This window comes from Spinacia oleracea, chromosome 4 (genome assembly GCF_020520425.1).
Source record: "Spinacia oleracea cultivar Varoflay chromosome 4, BTI_SOV_V1, whole genome shotgun sequence".
NCBI classification, from domain to species: domain Eukaryota; kingdom Viridiplantae; phylum Streptophyta; class Magnoliopsida; order Caryophyllales; family Amaranthaceae; genus Spinacia; species Spinacia oleracea.
The window spans coordinates 56,189,685-56,213,163 of record NC_079490.1 but is presented as its reverse complement, the minus strand read 5'-3'; the positions used below and the strand labels follow the sequence as shown (position 1 = coordinate 56,213,163).

The 23,479-nt window shown below is 38.7% G+C and overlaps 1 protein-coding gene across 1 annotated transcript; it reads right to left on the bottom strand.

Moving 5' to 3' along the window:
• Positions 1 to 7,159: 7,159 nt before the first annotated feature.
• LOC110781735 (peptidyl-prolyl cis-trans isomerase FKBP62-like) lies at positions 7,160 to 9,072 on the bottom strand. Its single transcript, XM_056826941.1, has 3 exons — positions 8,568 to 9,072; positions 7,685 to 7,811; positions 7,160 to 7,545 (listed from the first exon to the last, which is right to left on the bottom strand). Exons 1-3 carry the CDS (start codon positions 8,808 to 8,810, stop codon positions 7,370 to 7,372), a joined length of 546 nt encoding a protein of 181 aa, XP_056682919.1. The 5' UTR covers positions 8,811 to 9,072; the 3' UTR covers positions 7,160 to 7,369.
• Between the last annotated feature and the right edge of the window lie 14,407 nt (positions 9,073 to 23,479).

The window sequence follows — 23,479 nt, the reverse complement described above, 5'->3', positions numbered from 1 at the left end:
TGCGACCATAAGTGCTAAACCTTACGGGTTTTGCACGTAATAGAATTCAATAGGCTTTAAGAAAAGAGTTTTAAGGAATAAGTGAAAAAGAATATGTTAAAATCATGTTAAGTTAAAATGAAATGAGTGTGAGCGTAGGAACGCACGGGATAAAAGGGATTCATTTCTCATGTTATTTACTTCCTCCATTTTTTTATTATTGCACCATCTACATTGGGCACGAGAATTAAGAAAGGTGTTAAAAGGTGAGAGATTGACAAAAATACCCATGTGATTAAGTACAAGTTGTAGGTAAAGAACAAGTGGGGTTTGGTCCCCACCACCCATACAAGGATAAAAATGTCATTGCATGTAGGTAAACTTACTAAAAAAGGAAATGGTGCAATTAATATGCAACTTCCGAAAAAGGAAAATGGTGCAATAATAAAAAAAAATGGAGGAAGTATGTTTTTATGATTGAATATGTTATGCGAAATATCGATTATCGAGGTTACTAACGATGCCACGAACGAAGCTCACAACAACCGCAACATTCACGATGAAGTCGTCCACAATGGTGTTCTCCATGATGATTCTTGTGACGACCAATCGACAGAAGACCTCAAGGGAATGGTGGAACGATTAGGAACCGTAAGTACGATGTTAGCTGAATCGGTCAAGAATTCTCGGAAAACGAAAGACACTAAATCAAACGAAAGCGCGGCACTATTGAAGGAAATTTCACCCTCGAATCCACCAACCTATGATCGCAAGCCGATTCGATGGAATTTGAAGACTGGATCAATCGTATGGATCAACTACTTGATACTTTCGAAATGCTCTAATGAATGGAAGAGGATATCGTGCTAAAATGAATGCTTGTTATCGATGTCGAGATAAAGATCATTTAGTTAAAGATTGTCCTAAACCACCTCCAACGAATACCGGAACATCAACATCGACTAATCATGAACGAAACAACAACAATGCTAAATCCATCACGCCCGTCAACGTACGTAATAGATTACATGATAAAAGACAAAGACGACGCTAACAGTATTTTGATTTAGCTCTCTCGCTTTAGAGCCGAACTTCCCTTAATTTTATGTTTATTGTCACATGTCATGATATGAGTTTTCTACCCTAGATAGACTAGGCAAAGTTTAAGCTTTATTGTTTCCTTGAAAGAAGTTAAGTTAAGTACGATGCGAACACAAAGATTTTGTGGATATGAATTGTTTTGAGGAATTTTCATGATTATGAAATCATAAAGGATGGTATAAATGTTAGAGTACTAAGATGAGTATAAGGATGTATTTCATGAGTGATGGATCACTAATTAAGTTGAGGTTATTTTAGATTTAAAGTGTTCAAGTTATGAATGATATTGATTTTAGGGTTACCTCCCCGTGCTATTCATGGTGAATATATTCATGTTTATAAGTACTAAAGTCTATTATATAGAAGATGATTGTTATGCCTTATGCCTCTATTAAGGAAGCTAGGAAGTTATACAGAAAAGTTATGAACCCAACATGAGTTATGATAAAGGATCCATTTGAGTTGACACATGAATAAGATCCTGAGGATTTTTATAGGCTATCAAGAAGAAGTCTGTTAATAAGGTTAAATGATAAAGTACCAAAAGAGCATGAGTTTGTATTTTTATAAGTGGCGAATCACCAATTAAATTGAGGTTATTCAAGGTTTAAAGCGTTCAAGTTATGATTGATTTATGAGTTACTTTCCCGCACCCTTCACAATGATTGTTTTGTTATTGTAGGTACCTAAGTGTGTATCCAGATATGTTAAGGAAGCTAAGCTAGAACTTTTAAAAGTTATGCAAGAATATGATTTATGGTGAAAAGATGAAATTGAATTTACACATGAAGTCCTAAGGATTATACCAACAGAAGTTATCAGAGATTAGTTTGTCAGTCAGGTTGATGGTATTCCTGGTTTACCTTTCCGCATCTTTGATAGGGACTATTTTTGTGTATTTGTCTAAAAGGATGCTTGATAATCTCCATAAAGGAAGTTGAACTAGAGAATGTAGGGTGTTGCAAAGATGTTATCTATGATTTATGGTGGAAACATGAACCTGAGTTTGCGTAAAGCTTTGAGGATCTTACCAAGGTAATTTACCGAGAATTAGTCTGTCTATCAGGTTAATGGTATCAATGAATGTTGTGAAATTCGAAAAGAATTATGAATGATGAGGAATGCAATGGAGTTGAGAATAGAGAATCGACAAAATGACATGTCTATAGGACCAGGTAGTCTGAACTGAGTTTTCTATGAGCTATAGATTGTTTCTAATAAAGGCACACTTGATGGCTTAGCGTTATCTAAAATACGAGATTCATTGATTTAAAATATTAAGGATAAGTAACGAAGTCGTATGTCTAACGATATATTTCTAGCCACGTGATTGGAATGGAACCCTTGCAACGAACGTAGTCGACGAAGTTATTCAACGTAGAAGAAAAGATCGGGGATCGAAATCAAAATGTATCGAATAAAGAAAGTCAACGGCAAGATTCCTGCAGCAAAGGAGCCAATAGCAAATGGAAACGAAATATTATTCGCCTAAAAATGATATGATTTACGAATCACGATGTTTTATGAATAAGGTTAATTAATGATGAAAAATTTTGGAAGCGATATGCGCTAATCGAGTCTCAAACTAAGTTGTGTTACCATCACTAGTATATGAATATTATGCTTATGTTAAATGTGCACGTTTCAATTAAGAATTATTTCTTTATGATATGCTTTATGGATTATGTTTACGCTGACATGATTGTGTTGATAATAACTAAACGTTATACATGCAAGACATCTCCGATGAAAGTTCTCCTGAGCTCAGAGTACGAGATTGTTATAATAATTCACTTTTACAAATTATTGCAATTGCTAGATATATATTTATTTTCATTACATATGTCTTCAAATTATAATTACCACACTTGGTGGAAAATTATTTTCAAATAGGATTTCACAAAGTAAAACGGGAACCTAGTCTATGTTAACAAGTTTGCCCCTTTTATGTTCTTTGCTCCTCGATCCTATTTTATGAAGTAAAGTGGAGATACGAAAGACAATGGCGGAATGTAATTGACCTTACTGACGATTAAGGATCAATATATAATTTTTCCCCTTTTGTATTCCCTACTCTTCGATTCTAGGTCTCGAGTTGAAGCGGAGTCCTAATAGATGATGGCGGAATGAAGGCTAGACATTTTCAGAATTGAAATTGTGAGATCTTGGTTTTAAATAAAACATCATATTTTAATTCGAGCGTTTTCGATTTTCAGCAATCATTTTGTAAATCTAATTTCCAAGTTTCGGGGACGAAACTTTTTCTAAGGGGGTAAGAATGTAATACCCCGAATTTTTAAAACTCGATTAATTATGCTTAATTATTTTTATTTAGCTAAAATCGTTTTAAATCCTAATTTCAAACTTTATTTTAATTTAACGAAGCTTTATTTCGTTTGGAATTTTAATATTGTTACACGATTTATTTTTCATATTATATAATTTAATTTTATATTTACGAGCTTAACGACGTTTTTAAATCTTAATTATTTTCGGATTCCTAATAATTTCGGAACGTTCTTATTTTCTTCGAAAAACTAAATTTATTTTTCGTTAACAATATTTTTATAAAGAATTATTTCAAAACTTAGTTTTTAATTAAACATTTTTATTTCAATTAATTTCTTAAAAATAGAAACCAATTTTCTGAATATTTGCCTAACTAAAGGAAATTACCAAAATTCCCTCAAGAATAAAATTCCATTTGTTTTCTCCTTTTCCTGCTCTTCACGTGAACCAGAGGAAGAAACCATTTTCTTCCTTCCTTCTCCTTTTCCCTCAATCTGATCTACATTCATTGGAAAGTTCAAATTGAACTCTTTCTCTTCTCCCTTTACAAACCCAACAACCAGAACCCCAATTGCCAAAAGAAACCAAAAATCAAACCAATTTCAAATTCAATTCCTGTTTCTTGCTTTGCTCGAATCACCACCACCATCCGTGGCTGCCGCCACTGTTTACCACCTGCCACCACCACCGTCCCACACCGTTCGACAACACCTCACCCACTCAGCACCACCATCGTACCCCCGTTGTCCTCCCTCTCCTTCTCCTCGTCGCTCCCCTGCCTCTCTCCCCTGACTCTCTCCCTTTCTCGGCCCTGCCTGCACCACCACCGTCTCGCACCACCACCTCCAGCCACCCCATCACTCTATCAACCAACCTCCGCCTCGAAAACCCCGGCGAGCTTCCCTCCCTCCGCCCAGCACCAATCGAAAAACACCCCCCTCGATCTCCCCTGTTTCATCGATTCGCAACCCCTATCCCCCTTCCCCGTGCGCTGCCGCGGCAAACCACAACCACCGTCGCCTCTGGCGCAACCCCTATGCGCCGCCCAGCCAGCCGCCACCTCCCTTTCCTCCCTCCTCTTCTCTCCTCTTCGTGTTCTTTCCCCCTTCCCCTGTTTCGTGCTCTTGCTTCCAGAAATCAAAACCAGTTTTTGGTTTTTATTCTCCTTTAAAAACCACACATTAATTGGGCCACTCTAATTTGGGCTTTTGGTAAGAAACTAGTTAGCTATTTCAGATTTTGTAACTTATTAATCTCTATGTTTTAATAAATTTTTATTATTATTTACTAATAAATTGTTTATTACTTTCAGGTTTAATTATCGATTTTCCTAAAATAAGTTACTGGTTTTATTTATAAAAATGGAGTTTAGATAATATTTTCATGAAAACCGGTTTTAAGAAAAATTAAATATATATTTCGATTAAAATTTCGTTTAATAATAATATTTTTATTAAATTTCAGAATTATTCTTTTTATTAAGAATTCGTTAATTATAAATTCATTACTTGTAACATTTATTATTTATAAAATATTGATTTTAGATTATTTACCGTTGTAGTGCTAATTCAATAATTTAATACTTTGAAAGAAATCGGACTCGGAGCTCAGGAAGAACGAACCAACGAAAAGGCTTAGCAAAATCGTGGAAGTGAGGTAACGGCTATTGCTAGTACCCGCAATCCCCTTATAAATATGATTTATGAAAATATGACGTTATGATTGAATTTATGAATTAAATGTTTTGATGTGTTTTATGGATTGTGGGATGAAATATGATTTGATTGAATTGTTTCTTATAACATGATTTGATTGAGTTTTCTCATAAAATGATGTTTATGCAATGTTATGAAAGAATTGGTTTTTATGGATCCCAGGATCTAAATGATGTTTTATGATCTAAAAAGAGTTATGTTATTTCAACTGAAATACAAGCCAAGGCTTGGTAAAACATACATAAAACATGATAAATGAAAGTGAAAGACCTGGTTTGTCTGGCAGTATATAAACTATCATCTTCCTATCTAACAGTCATGCATGCACCACGGACACCTGTCCACCCATGGATTACGAGCCCAGGCTCCCATGGTTTGTGAGCCCAGGCTTAGGGCCCAGGCCCCATGTTACGATGATGAGCCCAGGCTCTTATGGGCCCAGGCCCAGTGGAGAATTCCTTCACGGTTCGTACTTGCCGACAACTAGCATGTTAAATTGCAAAGTTTATGAATGACGTTTTCATTAAAAGTTTATGAATGAATTAAATATGATGTTTTATTAAATGTTTTACTTATTCTATTCTCCATGTGTTATTAAATAAAATGAATTGAAATGAATTTACGTTGCTAGGGTAGTCGTTACTGAGTCTTCGGCTCACCGTTTTGTTTTCCATTTTAGGTACTGCGAGGAACGATGGAAACGAGTAGTGGCGAGGAATTTCACCTAGTTTATGCGTAATGATGTAATAGTTTAATTAAAGACTTTTAATAAGTTACGTACTTTTACTTTGGGAATATAAAGGATTGTTATAGTAATTTGGAGTTTAATTGCTTATGTTAAGATAGTTGCCTTGTAATTCCCAAAAGGGAGTTACGGCAGGTAATGTCCCGACCGTATTAGGTTAATTTCGCTGCTAAGTATGCTTTAATACTTGAACTAGAGGTCGGGGCGTTACAGCTATTCTTATGAACTTGGAATCTAGAGTATGCCCTCTTTGGTCCTGGTGTTTTTTCTTTAATCTTCTTTGTAGTTTTGTTGTGTTTTATTGGTTGTATATTTTATAGATGGTTGCATTAGATCGACTTGCTTGAAAGCGCAAAACCAAAAAAGAAAGGCAGACATAAACAAGCAGCACAGCAGAGCAGATAACACAAGACAATAAAAGGAGGGAAGAAAACATACTCCGCACTAACTTTTAGTTCGCATCAAAGAGTATAATACGGAGTATAACAACGTGCTCTAATCTTAAAAGCCGTAACACATCTAGGTACAAGTTCTGCTGCATTATACTTCGTTATTGAATATCATTCACATTGGCACTTGTATAAATAATCAAATAGTTGAACAAAACATTTATAGTCCTGGAACGGTAATTAATAAGGACTCAAGGTGACTTAGCAATTTGAAGAATGTTGCCTCTCAAACAAACAACACTGCGGACAAATTATTATTACATAATCTTTCTAGATAATTTTTTTTTGACATAATCTTACTAGATAATTAGGCTGCCTTGTACAGTGTTAAGAATCCAGTTTCTGCATTTAAACAAGTCTCAAATCAACGAGATTAGGAGAGGGAATAAAGTAGATACTAGACAACAGCTTTTGGTAGTAGCGCATTTCCTTTTACAACTGTGATTCTATGAACAGATTAAGATATATTGAATATTGTTGTTGAGGAAACCAGACAGTAACATTACACCATTAGTCAGCAGTAAGATTACACTAATAGTCAATGACCAATAGTGAATGACCATTTATCTAGAATTTTGCTGATCAAATTCTCACAAAATACTTTCTTCTACCCCAACCCTGTTAGCATCTAAATTCTAAATACAGAGGATGTATCACTTCCACATTTTAAGAAAATCCTATTAACTCATATTCCATGTGCACTTAACACAACTCTATGCTTCATCATCATCAAATTTGAAGCTTTTCATGATAAGCATCCTTATTCCTTAACTAACAACTACAACTGCCATGCCAAGCTTAGTCTTGGTTGACCAACACATGTTTATTTTCCATGAACATTATTATCAATTTAATTTCCTACAGCATTGCAAACTTCACATTCAGCTGCTGCCCATAATGAAAGTCAAAATTTGGCTTTAACTTTAAATAAGGGGGAAATTTCAGAACAAATTTAGCATCTGACTTGTTTTGCACACAAACCTCGGTATAGACAAAATCATGTACAGTATAAATCAACATCCATAAAGCAAGCCATTTAAAAAGGGAAGAAGCATAATACCAACGCGCAAGACTACACAGTGAGAAAGTAATCACAAAGGAGAGTGAAGATACAGGAGAGGATCAGCGGAAGTGTGAAGAAGAAAAAGGTTACTAGTCATTTCTTCCTTCATCTTTTCCGCCTTTTCTCGGGCTAATGGCTCCATTCGAACAATATTCCTCCTAGCCTGCTCATTTGAAGCTTCCACTTCCAATATTTTTTTCATATCTGCAAGGTATCCAAATTTAACCACCATAACGGTATAGATGCACAAGTATATCACAGTATGCAAAATCTATTTTTAAACATTACAAAAATATCATCACTTTAGTAAAAAAAAAAGTCTCATAACAAATTCGCAACTCACCAGAGATGGCCTCTTCATATCGTTCAAGCTTTTCATAAGCCTCTCCTCTCCTGAGAAGAGCTTTGACATATGCTGGATTTAGTTCTATAGCTTTTGAACATTCCTTGACTGTCTCATCATACTTTCCCTGAAAGAGCAATATGCAAAAGAATCTAATTAAACAGCTAAAAGCCATAATCACAAGAGGAAACTGCCTTCTCCGAAAGAAGCCTAGAGTTCTTAAAGGAAGCAAACATGTAGAAACACATAGATACAACATATTGGAGTGGGGAGGGGAGTTATGTGTTCAAGAGAGATGGATCACCAAATTCTAAGTCCATGTATCTAAATCCCGGACAGCGTTAACCCATAATAAGAAAGAAAGCTACCCATCCCCCCCCCCCTCTCTGTATGGAAGATATTAGAGACATCTGGCTCTCCAGCAGAACCTATCAGCTATCTATATCAACCCTTCTCGAAAAGACCGGATCAGAAATTGGAAATCTGAAATCTGAAATGGTTTCATTTTCAGCAATCCTTCCAATGACATAACCCGACAGTATCAAAACACCAAACAAAACGAAAGAAGTTGAAACGACTATGTTTCATAAACAACTAAATATCGTCCTCAAATTGTATGTCTAAGTAACAAATACGAATTAAGAAGTACGCATTTCTCTATACAACAGAAAAATCAAACGCACAGTAGTAGGAAAAAAACCCTAAATTAAGTGAGAAGCTCAATCAATGGAAGAAAAATCAAACTCACTAGAAAAAAAATGTTCAAATTCAACTTCAATTGCCAAATAATTACAAATAATGAAATCAATATTAGGTTACAATTTCGCTTAAATCATACAATTCAATAATCATAAGAGACAGGAGAGAGAGAGAGAAAGAGCACCTGTTTCAATTGATCATCATCAAGAGCATCTTCATAAGAATCATCCCTAACAACCGTCAATGGCGCAGATTTCTTGTTGTTGTTGTTGTTCGTCGTCGCCAAAGTCAGTACCTCTATCAGAATGATCGCCTTTGCTAGCCGTTTCGAAACCATCTGTTTCTTCTTTGTTGTTGACGGAACTCGTTTCAGGTTCTGAATCGAGTTTTTTGTGGTTGATCTCTGGTGCTGCAGCAGGTTCGTCATTTGATTGTTCGATTACCACCATATTTGAGAGATTTCCGGGGAAAAAGAAGTTTAAATTGCGAAGGTTGAAGATGAAAAAGGCTCAAGTATAAAATTAAAGACAAACCTTGATGAATATCAATGACAGATTTGCAGAGAGCAGAACGGTTTCGAATTTGCAGAGAGGAGAGGTACGATGCGGTTCTTTTGGTGTTTCAGCTAATTAGGGTTAGCGAGAGATAGAGTACGTGAAGTCGTGAACAGTTTTTAGTTTTAGCACTCATAGCAAAAAAAATTAATTAAAAGTGCTGAATGTCTGATATTGTAAACACGTGCAAAGGCACATGTTTTGTCGACGCCAAAATGCGTAGCCAGATATTTCGACACCAAATGGCGTCGACAATAAGCTGTCGGCAAAATTCGCGACGCCAAAAGCCGTCGTGGAAACACGGAAATATTTTTGGCCCCCAACGCCACCCCCTTGGCGTCGAGGCTCGGCGTCTTCAAAGAGGCCGTTTTGTAGTAGTGAAAGTGTATGTGTCCTAAATTATGCTAATTGTTATGTGGAAATTAATTTGGATTCCTGGCTTTATGGTTTTTCCGCATGATTTATATTCAGTTATATGTATCATAACCTAACACCTATTCCCTCAAAGATCATGAAACTAGCACTTGGGAAGCAGTGGCCCATGCCTTAATGGAACAATACCATCCAAACATACAACTGCAAAGAACTCTTCGCGAGATAGAGGTGCTTAGGCAAGGGAACTAGGAGGATTTTACCAATTACCTCAACCGATGGTGAGAAATGGCCTCTCAAATGGTAACCCGACCGTCCTAAAGGGAGTTGGTTAAAATCTTCATTGACGGTCTTTTACCAAAATACAACAGTCATATGAAATACCTAGGCTTGGAAACCTTCAAGAGGACCTATGACATAGGGGTCGACATCGAAGATGATCTCACGAAAGCACCCACGGTACCAACTCCACAAGCTGAAAAGTGGAAGGGTAAGAAGGACGAAACAACATCCAAAGTCCACGAGGTCAACGCTTTAGACGTTCCTCAAGGCCAAAAGGCAAGCAATTTCAACAAAAACAACAGCAATCAACGCAACTTCCTGAGCATGTCCCAGAGGGTTTTCACTAACTTGGGCATGTCCTATTCAAACGCTCAGAGAAACAATTGATTACTCCTATCGGTCCAAGTGAGGATCCTCCAGCTGACAAAAGTTCCAAAAGTTGGGACCTGAATGCCTATTGCAAGTTCCACCAGGTAAATGGGCATGACATTGAAAGCTATTTCAAGCTTAAGCACCTGATCTAGAACATGGTGGACAACAAGACACTACCATTGCCTCCGGGGACCAAGCAATCACCGTCGGTCCTAGCCATCTCCCAGGATTGCGGGGATGAGGAAGATGACTTCCTGTGTAACCTGATTTCTACAATGCATAATCCATCTTTTGAATGGGTGGTCCCAAGCTTCCACCATATGATGCCGCACCTTCAAGACTGGGTGATCCCAAGCCACGGCTAACATCGGATATCCAAGCGAACATTTGTCCCCTGTCAACTCTCAAAGCCATAGTCTTCACTGAATACGATATAATGCAAACCACGGAACCAACAATCAAGCTTCATGGTGTTACATACAAAGTCTTGGGGATCTTAGATTTGGTTTACATTGTTGAGTCCTACCGCAACCAAGCTGAGTTCATGGTCATTGGAATACCGGCCGGTTATGATGTGTTATTCGGGGAATCTTGGCTCGAGGAACTACTAGGCGGCCCTTCCTGCTTCACACCCAAAGTTTCTAATTACAAAAGAACCTCTATAAAACAAACATTGGCCCTTTGCCAAGGGGAAGATGAACCAATCCATGAATACTACCATAGGTGGACTTCCTCTGCTAACAGTATGCCACCTGGGCTGCCAGAGGGAAGATTAGTCAGACTGTTCCTCCTAAGTCTCAACAGTGCAAGTAAGAGCCGCTTTGCTGCATTTCCATACAGTTCCTGGCACCAGACCAAACTTCAAAGATCTATGGCAACAACCTCTTCTACTACAATAATGATGAAGAAGACATCTGGGAATACCCCAATAAAAACATTTATGTTTAGGTCTTTCAAGTCCAGAGTCTGTCTTTCAATTTTCGAGTCCTAGTGAAGAGTCAAAGAGTCTAAGGTTAGAGTCTTGCATCAATCAAGTGCCCTTAGAATCCGAACGTACTTCAAGTCAAAGTTGTTGATGTAATGATTGCTAATTTCAATAATACTTCAATTTCATCCTACCTTCAAGTCCAAATTCAAAACACATTCCTAATCCAAACAACTTTGCTTCTCAATAAACTGACCTTGAAATCTTAAAACCTTTTGAAATTCATGAAAAAAAGACACCCATAATTGAGGAAACGGAAAAAGTTAACCTTTATAACAGCAGTGATCCAAAACTAGTTCAAATTGCTTTAACTCTATCTCAAGAAGAACGAGACGATCTGATCAAGCTACTTTCAGAGTACATAGACGTCTTTGAAGGAAATAATGCCCTTGGTCCAAGTATGCATTCAATGTTAAGTCTAATAAATGCGGTTCAGTATTAATTAACAAGTTAATAATTCAGTGAGATCAAGTGAGCTGAATGCCTAGCTAGAGGCCGCTTCAGTTCAAGTGGAATTAATGATATTACTCCACAGCTTACTCTTGACTGAACCCGTAGGGTCACACAAATAGTACGTAAACGGATCAAGTATTTAATGGCATTAAATACTCCATCTATGGATATTCGGAATCGACGGATCTTGGTTTCAGTGGGAGCTGAGATCGTCACAGGCAAGAAATGAATACTCCGGAAACGATGATATTGCCGGAAACGGAAATATGGATCGTATCGGAAATATAAATATTATCCAAGTCGTAGATGTTGCCGGAAACGGAAACATGGTACGTATCGGAAAATATTATCGGAAATGGAAATATTGCCGGAATCGGAAATATTGCCGGAAACGGAAATATTGTCAGAATCGGAAATATTATCGGAATCGGAAAATAATTCCGGAAACGGAAATATTAAATATTTCTTCGAAACGGAAATTGATTCCGGAATCGGAAATGTTGAATATTGTTCGTATCGGAAATGAATTCCGGAATCGGGAAATTAATCGGAAGCGTATCGTACGAATTAGCATCGGACGAGGCCTGCCAGACGAAGGCCCAGCACGAAGCCAGGCCATCGCCCAGCAAGCCAGCGCGCCACAAACGCACCAGCCAAGGCTGCGCCAGGCCCACCGCAAGGCAGGCCCAGCGCGCGCCAAGGCTACGGCAGCGTGTGGGCTTGCGGCAGTGGGCTGCGAGTTCGCGGGCTGCGCGCGCGCGCATGGCGCCCCTCGTGGGCTGCTGTGCGTGCGTGTGTGTTTGTGTGCTACTCGAATCCTAAAGCTACCGGGATTTGTCATATGATTAAATCTAATCCTAAAAGATTTAGTTTATTTAATTAGAGTCCTAGTAGGATTATAATTAAATAAATTAGTATCCTAATAGGATTCCAAATCCTTTTCCATAACTCTATAAATAGGTGCCTAGGGTCACATATTTAAAAAGAGCATTCAAGTATTCAAAGTGAGTTTTGAGAGCAAAATTCAGTCATACAATTGCCTATAAAGTGCCGAAAATTCAGAGTACCTTAAGGGCGATTCTAGTTGGTCAATCTTAAGGCGGATCCGGACGTGCTGTGGACTATCTACGGAGGGACGACACTTGGAGTCCTAAAGACTTGTTCTTGTTCGGTTCGGGCGCAACTAGGGAAGGCACGCAACAAAGAGTATGCATCTAAACTATGCTAAATGATTATGTGTAAATAATATGTTTTCCTGGCTTTATGGTTTTCCGCATGATTTATGAATTGTCATATGTATCATAACCTAACAGTGGTATCAAGAGCCTCTTATTATTTTCATAATCTAAATTGCATGAACATGGTTAAATATTACAAATTTGCAAGAATTAAAAGGGGTGATTAATTTTCGTAATTGTTAATTAATTGCAAATTGCGTTTATTTAATTATACGTACGCAGTTTTTCGGCAGTTTCTTCGTTACTCATCCAAATCGAGTGATTTTTGTGTCAATTCCGCATGTAAAAGGCATTCTAAAATTTTGACAAAAGTAGTATTTTTCTGCCGAACCCAGAATTCTTAAATTCGAAGCCTAACTATGACTTTTCGGAGGTTTTAGTTTTTCGAATGCAAAATTTCGTAAATTTAAGATGTTAAATTAAATATTTGCGATTCTTGTTGATAAATCTTGAATTTTTTATTGACCTACTGTATATGTTTAACAAGTTTGAATGCCTAGCCTTGTTAATTATGCAATCTAATTTGTAATTAGGATTAATTTGTTGAAAATTAGAATAATTTAGAATTAATTTGATTTTCATAATTAATTATAATTTAATTAGATACCTATGATTAAAAACCACCATAAAAATTGTAAATTTATGTTAAATTTTAAATTTTTATGACCTAGACTTGAATCCATGTTAATCGGAAATCAATTGAATAATAAATTTTCGATTTTTCGCCCTAAAATTATGAAATTAATATTATTTATTAATTTGTCATTAATTTTAAATATAAATTTTTTAAATTTTATGTGATTCGCTCATATAACTTGCACGCACAAAGCAATGGACGCTACGTGTTACCCTTAAGGGGTGTTGTATAGTGCGGGCATGTGACGACGAGCAAGGGAGCTCGTCGCCCATGCGGCACGAATGCAATGAGCAAGGCCATGGTGCACGAGCACAAGGCAGCAGCCCTGCCTTGTGTCGTGGGCTGTGAGCAATGGACGAATGGGCGAGGGCGAAAGAAAGGCACAGCAGTCGCGTGTGGATAGCAAGCGAGCTGCGCCACAGCGCGCACTGCCTCGCGCAAGCGTGCGGAGCCTCGCGCGCAGCGATCGCAAGCTCGCGTGCCACGAGTGCTACGCCCAGCGTCGATGCCTCGCGCAGCGAGCGATGGCTCGCAGGATCGAGCGCTGGCAAGCGCACGCAGCGAGCAATGGCCCGCATAAAGCGAGCGCTGGCATGCGCGCGCAGCGAGCGCTGGCTCGCATGAAGCGAGCGCTGGCGAGCGAGCGCAGCGAGCGATGGCTCGCGTGCATCGAGTGCTGGCGCGCGCAGCGAGCACCAGCTCGCGTGATGCCTTGCGAAGGAAAGCAGCAGCACCGATGCGACGCAGCGCATGGGCTGCGCGCACATGGCCAGCGATGGTTGTGTGCGTGTGGCCCATGGGCGTACGTTGCGTGGGGTTGTTGCGTTGCGATTAGATCGTTTTGAAATTTTAATTTGAAATTTTCAGTTTACGTAATTTTAATTAATTTTAAAATTAATAATTTAAATTATTTTCTTGGATTTTAATTTTGAATATTGTAATTATAATAAATTTTATTTATTCTAATTATTTTACTAAAATTAAAATCATGAATTAATTTAAATACGACTGAAATTAAATTAAACTTTTTGGATTCAATTATAAATTTATATGAGCTTTAAATTTTAATTAAATTTGTATGTTTCCGGTTAGACTAGAAATACATTTTTATGTTTAAAATTAGTAAAGCATATGAATTTATTGGTTTAAGTGGGAGCCCTTTTAGTCATAAACTCTTGATTAGGTCTACAAATCCTTAAGGTTAAAACAGCTTGATTAGAATTAATAAGGACTGGATAATTGGTAGATTATTGGTGCCCTTGATTAATTGCTGCAAATGTTTACGTGATGCATAATGTGTTTTACTAACCAGCTATGTGGGCCATTCATGATAATGAATGGGTGAATGGTATATATTGTATATGTACTGTTTTGCAGGTTATGAAGTGACTAGTATGGCCCAAATAGGATAGAAAATATGGTCTGCGTACCATTAATTTGAATGTAATTGGTCTAAAGTACCAAAGTTGTTTTTCAATTCAAATATGGTCTGCGTACCATCAAATAGTTGTAATTAGTTTTAATTATAGCTTATCCTATTTGAAGAAAATGGTGCCTCCCACGGAGATTTTCAAGACGGACTTTGAAGTTAAAGCTTCAAGATGAAGTCGGGCCATACTAGATCACATTTATCTTATGCATGTTTTAAGTTATTTATTGCTTTTAAATATGTCTTAAAATGCATGAGATCAAAAGCTTGATTATGTTGCATGATTAAGGATTTTAGTTCACTTAAAATCTAACCAACATAGTAAGAGCCTTAACTTCCAAACTTAAAAATTGAGTTAAAAGGTGCCATGCCAAAATATACACTTGCTTGGATATCCTTTACATCAATCTAGTAATAGTTTTCGCTCAGCGAGGTGTTACTTATTGGTCCTAAAGGGGGCAAGGTACACAAATAATTGTGAGTACATGTTAGTTTTGGTGAAACTCAACGATATAAGTAAGGAGTCCTTTTATGTCGTGGCAAAATCGATAGGTTTACCTAATAAGTTCTTAGACGTACCTATCAACCAAGAATAGTTTCTAGACTATTAGCAAAAGGCTTTTGCTTACCTAAGATGTTTTAGGATTAAGTCAACAAACTGTGCTTAGTTCTTCAATGATTTTAGGATCTTGGAATCATTTTATTCACACCTGCCGGAACACATAACTTGAATAAAATGCTTAATAAACATTGAATTATGCATGTATGCTAGAATTTAAGTTTATTAAGAGAAACTGTGAATGGTTATTTATTTGTTTATTCTTTTCAATTGTAGTTTTAAATATGGCAAACAACAATTCATTCAACATTCGATCAATTCTCGAAAAGGAGAAGTTGAACGGGAAGAACTTCCTTGACTGGCAAAGGAACTTGCAAATAGTTCTTATGCAGGAAGAAAAGGAGTATGTCCTAGAAGAGGAAATGCCCGAAGCCGCAGGCGACGGGGTCACTCAGGCAGCCCTCAATCGTTGGATTGATGCCAACAAGGATGTGAAATGTCTAATGCTCGCCACCATGAGTGCGGATCTGCAGAAAACGTTCATCAACTCAGATGCTTTCACAATCATCAGTGAGTTGAAGAACATGTTCCAAGATCTGGCTCGAGTCGAAAGATTCGAGACTCATAGGCAAATTCTTGAGACCAAGCTTAAGAAAGGCGAGCCCGTAAGTCCACATGTTCTCAAAATGATTGGACTCATTGAGAATATGAGTCGGCTGGATCAGCAATTTTCTCAGGAAATGGCTATAGACACCATCCTCCATTCTCTTCATAGCGGGTATGATCAGTTCAAACTGAACTACAGTATGAATAGTCTGGACAAAACGCTCACTGAGCTTCACGGTATGCTGAAGACCGCTGAAAAGACGCTCAAAAGTGATAAGCAGGATGTGCTTATGGTGCGTGGGGGCAAGTTCAAGAAATCTGGAAAGAAGAGGAATGCTAAGAAAGGTGGCAACAAGGCCAGCCCAACTAAGCAAACTGGCGCCAAATCTGTAAAAAGGAAGGTCAGTCAACCCACTTCTGAATCCGAATGCTTCTACTGCAAGAAGAAGGGGCATTGGAAGAGAGATTGCTTGAAGCTAAAGGAAGATCAGAAGAACGGAACAGTCGTTCCATCTTCAGGTATTTTCGTTATAGACTGTATACTTGCTAATTCAACTTCTTGGGTATTAGATACAGGTTGTGGCTCACACTTATGTTCCAATCCACAGGGACTAAGAAGAAGTAGAAAGTTAAGCAAGGGTGAAGTCGACCTACGAGTGGGAAATGGAGCACGGATTGCTGCATTAGCTGTAGGAACTTACTATTTGTCGTTGCCCTCCGGGCTAGTTTTGGAACTGGAAGAATGTTTCCATGTTCCAAGTCTTACTAAAAACATCATTTCAGTTTCTTCCTTAGATGCTAAGGGATTTTCCTTTTTAATAAAAGACAATAGTTGTTCATTTTATTTTAAAGAGATGTTTTATGGATCTGCTAGATTAGTCAATGGACTTTATTTATTAGATCACGACAAACAAGTATATAACATAAATACCAAAAGGGCCAAAAAGGATGATTCAGATCTCACCTATCTGTGGCATTGTCGATTAGGCCATATAAACTTGAAACGCTTAGAAAGACTTCAAAAGGAAGGAATTCTAGAACCATTTGACTTAGAGGATTATGGTAAATACGAATCATGTTTACTTGGCAAAATGACAAAGCAACCTTTCTCTAAAGTTGGAGAAAGAGCAAATGAACTATTGGGTTTAATCCATACAGATGTATGTGGACCAATGAGTACAAATGCTAGAGGTGGTTTCAGCTACTTTATCACTTTCACTGATGACTTCAGTAGATATGGTTATGTCTACCTAATGAAGCATAAGTCTGGATCCTTTGACAAATTCAAGGAATTTCAGAGTGAAGTAGAGAATCAATTAGGCAAGAAGATTAAGGCACTGCGGTCTGATAGAGGCGGTGAATATCTGAGCTATGAATTTGATGACCATCTGAAAGAATGTGGAATTCTATCAGAATTGACTCCTCCTGGAACACCACAATGGAACGGTGTGTCGGAACGGAGGAACAGAACCTTGCTAGACATGGTCAGGTCAATGATGGGTCAGGCCAAACTTCCATTAGAATTTTGGGGACATGCACTAAATACAGCTGCACTCACTATAAGTAGAGCTCCGTCTAAAGCTGTCGAAAAGACTCCATATGAATTATGGTTTGGAAAGCCTCCAAATGTGTCTTTTCTGAAGATTTGGGGATGTGAAGTATACGTCAAACGATTGATTTCAGACAAACTTCATCCAAAATCTGACAAATGTATCCTTGTGGGCTATCCAAAGGAAACAAAGGGGTATTACTTCTACAATACATCTGAGAACAAGGTGTTTGTTGCTCGAGATGGTGTCTTTTTGGAGAAAGATCACATTTCCAAAATGACAAGTGGGAGAAAAGTAGACCTCGAAGAAATTCGAGTCGAACAACAAACTCTAGAGAATGCTCAAGATGACATTCAGGATGAAACTCAAAGATCTTTAGAAGAATCTGGTGAGAATCATGGTCAAACTAGAAATGTTACCCCGCGTAGATCGCAAAGATATAGATCTCAACCGGAAAGGTACTTAGGTATTTTGACGAACGAGAGCTATGACGTTCTATTACTTGAAAGTGATGAACCTGCGACTTACAAACAAGCTATGACGAGCCCTAGCTCCAAGCAATGGCAAGAAGCCATGCAATCTGAATTAGACTCCATGTCTGAAAACCAAGTATGGGATTTGGTCGATTTGCCAGATGGCTACCAAGCCATTGGAAGCAAATGGGTTTTCAAACTGAAAAAAGGACAAAGATGGGAAACTTGAAGTTTTCAAAGCTAGATTGGTTGCAAAAGGTTACAGGCAAGTCCACGGTGTGGATTACGATGAAACCTTTTCACCAGTTGCAATGCTAAAGTCTATTCGGATAATGTTAGCAATCGCTGCATATTACGATTACGAAATATGGCAGATGGATGTCAAAACTGCTTTCTTAAACGGCGTTTTAACAGAAACTGTGTTTATGACATAGCCTGAAGGTTTTGAGGATCCAAAGAATGCTAAAAAGGTATGCAAGCTAAAGAAGTCAATCTACGGATTGAAGCAGGCATCCAGGAGCTGGAATATACGTTTTGATGAAGCAGTCAGTGACTTTGGTTTCATCAAGAACGCAGACGAATCTTGTGTATACAAGAAGGTCAGTGGGAGCAAAATTGCTTTCCTAGTATTATATGTCGACGACATATTACTTATCGGAAATGACATTCCTATGTTGAACTCTGTCAAGATTTGGCTTGGGAAATGTTTTTCGATGAAAGATCTAGGAGAAGCACAGTACATATTGGGCATCAAGATTTACAGAGATAGATCTAAAAGGATGATTGGACTTAGTCAAAGCACTTATATCAATAAGGTGCTTGATAGGTTCAAGATGGCGGACTCCAAGCGAGGCTACCTACCCATGTCTCATGGAATGACTCTAAGCAAGAATCAGTGCCCAAAAACACTTGATGAGCGTAGACGAATGAATGGGATTCCATATGCATCATTGATTGGTTCAATAATGTATGCTATGATATGTACACGCCCGGATGTTGCGTACGCACTCAGTGCTACGAGCAGATACCAGTCAGACCCAGGAGAGGCGCATTGGACTGCTGCCAAGAATATTCTGAAGTACCTGAAAAGGCACAAAGATGACTTCCTGGTCTATGGTGGAGATGATGAATTAATTGTTAAAGGCTATACGGACGCAAGTTTCCAAACCGACAAAGATGATTTCAGATCACAGTCTGGGTTTGTCTTCTGCCTCAACGGAGGAGCAGTAAGCTGGAAAAGTGCTAAGCAAAGCACCGTTGCGGATTCTACAACTGAAGCGGAGTACATTGCTGCACATGAAGCAGCAAAGGAAGCTATATGGCTAAGGAAGTTCATAGGTGAACTTGGTGTAGTCCCCTCCAATAAAGGACCAATAGCCCTGTATTGTGATAATAACGGAGCTATTGCACAGGCAAAGGAGCCTAGACACCACCAGAGAGTCAAGCATGTACTTCGTAGATTTCACCTTCTACGAGAGTTCGTTGAAAGAAAAGAAGTCGAGATAAACAAGATTGGAACTGATGACAACATATCAGATCCATTGACTAAACCTCTGCCGCAGGCGAAGCACAACTCGCACACTGCAGCTATGGGAATCAAGCATATTGGAGAATGGCTTTGATGACCCTGTTTAATGTTTTAAAGTTTTAGAGTTTAAATCTTTGTAAAACATTATTGGTTAATCATTCACATTAAATGAAAAGAATTCATTTTTCCATTTAATTTGTGGTTTATTAAATGATGAGTCCCTTCAATTTGACGATATATTCAAGATAGACTGTCAGGACCAGTCCTGTGACTAAGAAATGTCTATCAAGTGAACTTGAATGTCAAAGGTTGAAAATGGTCCCTAGTCGGAGTTTTCTATAAAATTGGACGCATAGAAAACGTTAGACGACTAGAATGCAAGATGACTAGTAGTTCTGTTTCTTGAACTATGTGGACATGGCAATGTCATAATCATTTGCATAGATACTTACTTTGGGAAGACTAGTATCGGACAAGACCTATGAAACTTTACTGTAAGAGATGAAAATCTGTCATAAGTAAATTTCATTAAAATTATTAGACACTAAATCCTCAATACCTGAGTGATTTGAGATTACTTGTTTGAGAACTGGTTGCTTTGACGTTGACCAACCGTCGCACCGTAAAAGGAGGCTATAAAGGCAACGCTCAGGTAATCACCTATCAAACGAAGTCTAATCTCAAGATCGCAAGATTGGGATTGTCCTCCCATAAATCGGGATGAGATGCTTAAAAGTTGTACAAGGCCACTCGGAGAGCTAGAAACTGTGAAATGCATGGCCGTGCTCGGATGAATCATAGGCTATGATTATCTGTTTATTTGATCAGTTGAACTCTGAAACCGAGGAACACCTCTGGACATAATAAGGATGACAACTCTTACCTTATGTTCAAGAGCAAGCATCGAGCGACAAAGGAATTAGGAAATGCACACTTGTCCCTAAGGACAAGTGGGAGACTGAAGGAAATAATGCCCTTGGTCCAAGTATGCATTCAATGTTAAGTCTAATAAATGCGGTTCAGTATTAATTAACAAGTTAATAATTCAGTGAGATCAAGTGAGCTGAATGCCTAGCTAGAGGCCGCTTCAGTTCAAGTGGAATTAATGATATTAATCCACAGCTTACTCTTGACTGAACCCGTAGGGTCACACAAATAGTACGTAAACGGATCAAGTATTTAATGGCATTAAATACTCCATCTATGGATATTCGGAATCGACGGATCTTGGTTTCAGTGGGAGCTGAGATCGTCACAGGCAAGAAATGAATACTCCGGAAACGATGATATTGCCGGAAACGGAAATATGGATCGTATCGGAAATATAAATATTATCCAAGTCGTAGATGTTGCCGGAAACGGAAACATGGTACGTATCGGAAAATATTATCGGAAATGGAAATATTGCCGGAATCGGAAATATTGCCGGAAACGGAAATATTGTCAGAATCGGAAATATTATCGGAATCGGAAAATAATTCCGGAAACGGAAATATTAAATATTTGTTCGAAACGGAAATTGATTCCGGAATCGGAAATGTTGAATATTGTTCGTATCGGAAATGAATTCCGAAATCGGGAAATTAATCGGAAGCGTATCGTACGAATTAGCATCGGACGAGGCCTGCCAGACGAAGGCCCAGCACGAAGCCGGGCCATCGCCCAGCAAGCCAGCGCGCCACAAACGCACCAGCCAAGGCTGCGCCAGGCCCACCGCAAGGCAGGCCCAGCGCGCGCCAAGGCTACGGCAGCGTGTGGGCTTGCGGCAGTGGGCTGCGAGCTCGCGGGCTGCGCGCGCGCGCATGGCGCCCCTCGTGGGCTGCTGTGCGTGCGTGTGTGTTTGTGTGCTACTCGAATCCTAAAGCTACCGGGATTTGTCATATGATTAAATCTAATCCTAAAAGATTTAGTTTATTTAATTAGAGTCCTAGTAGGATTATAATTAAATAAATTAGTATCCTAATAGGATTCCAAATCCTTTTCCATAACTCTATAAATAGGTGCCTAGGGTCACATATTTAAAAAGAGCATTCAAGTATTCAAAGTGAGTTTTGAGAGCAAAATTCAGTCATACAATTGCCTATAAAGTGCCGAAAATTCAGAGTACCTTAAGGGCGATTCTAGTTGGTCAATCTTAAGGCGGATCCGGACGTGCTGTGGACTATCTACGGAGGGACGACACTTGGAGTCCTAAAGACTTGTTCTTGTTCGGTTCGGGCGCAGCTAGGGAAGGCACGCAACAAAGAGTATGCATCTAAACTATGCTAAATGATTATGTGTAAATAATATGTTTTCCTGGCTTTATGGTTTTTCCGCATGATTTATGAATGGTCATATGTATCATAACCTAACAGTCTTCGCATGGTCCTATCATGATATGCCAGGGGTTGTTCCAAGCATCGGTCAGCATACAATTCAAAACCATCCCAATTACTATCGAGGTTCTAGCCAATTCATCAGCCAAAACCAAGGAATCTAAGAGGAAACTCTTCCGGAATTAAAGGAAGGACAAAAATCTAAAAGTCAGTTTAAAGGTTGTTCTAAAAGCTAAAAGGAGGCTCTGCTAAGGCGAGTGGTAAGTGTTCATGAGAACCGTAGTAAAGCCTACGCTTTGCTGTAATCTGAATCTATATTTTATTGCTTTCCTCACCATATAAATCTGCTAACTTTAATCTGTTATATTGCTCACGCCTAACTCAGTACTTGGACAAACCGGTTTATTGTTAAGCGCCTTAAATCAATCTAAATCAGGGTTTTGACATTTGTTTAGTAATATTTGTGCATTAAAATTAATCAAGAGTAGTAATGTAGCATAATGCATGTCCCATCATCGTCACAATTGAACTAATAAGGATCGCGCCGCGTGGGCTAATGCTGGGCACTCCCCGTATTAGTAAATGTCCCCCGAACTCTCAATCTATACTCCGTTGGATGTATGTAGAGCAATCTCCACATCAGGGATCACAAGGGAACCTATTGCCATTGTGAGTCAAATATGTTTGCACTCCAAGCATATCACGATAACCGGGTTTTATCAGTTTTTTAAAACTGAATGACGACTCCTATAAACTAGTAAAAAGAGGCTAACTCCCACATTTAGTTCCTATTTACTTAATATGCTTGCCACATCCAGAGGAGAAAAGTCGTGCGGGCCGTATACTCTTTTCAGAGGCGCCCCTTCGTGTTTTTCGACCCCCTCACAGTCGGGTCAATAACAAGTTGCGTCGGGTAATAATCGGTTACTGGTTGACATTGGGTTGAGTGTCTGAACAGGTTCAAATTGGGTTGGTCGGGTTAGTTTTATTATCTGTCATCTATCGGTGAGGTGTCAGGTTTGATTCCGGGTCATACAATATCGGATGAAAATCAGTTATCATTTTTGTCGGGTCGAATACAAATCAAGTTACATACTTCGTATTAGGGGTGAGCGGAACTGGGTAGCCGGTCAAAAACTAAGGAACCGGTACCGTAACCGACCATAACCGTGTCCCAGTTTTTGGAACCGGTCCCGGAACCGCTCAAATCGGGTCCAAAAGTTTTGGAACCAGTACCAGAACCAGTGGAACTGGTTTCGGTACCGGGTACCCGGTTAGTCTTCACTTTTTTAATGTTTGCTTTAATTAACAATTAAGTTAAAAATTAATTTATATTCAGCTTTTTTCTAATAAACTATCAGCTTGAAAATTTTTCAATTTTATTTTTTTCTAAACTTCTAACCTCAAAATAACAATTAATTATCATATCTTTTGAACATTTGTGTCCGTTTGGTACCGGGTATCTGGTGTCGGAACCGGTCCCACTGGTTACTTGGTCCTGAAATCTGTACCAACGGGTACCCACTGGGTACTGGGTCCTACAAATTTAGATCTGGAATCGAAGCCGGTTATGACCGGTTCCTAAAATTTGGAACCAGAACTAGTCCCGCTGGTACTGGCTCTTGCTCCAGACCCGCTGGATCCTTTGCGGTTCCGGGTCCGGAATCGGGTACCCAGTATTTCTGCTTACCCCTACTTTGTATTTCCTATTTTACCAGATTCCGTGTACAGATCAATTAAGAT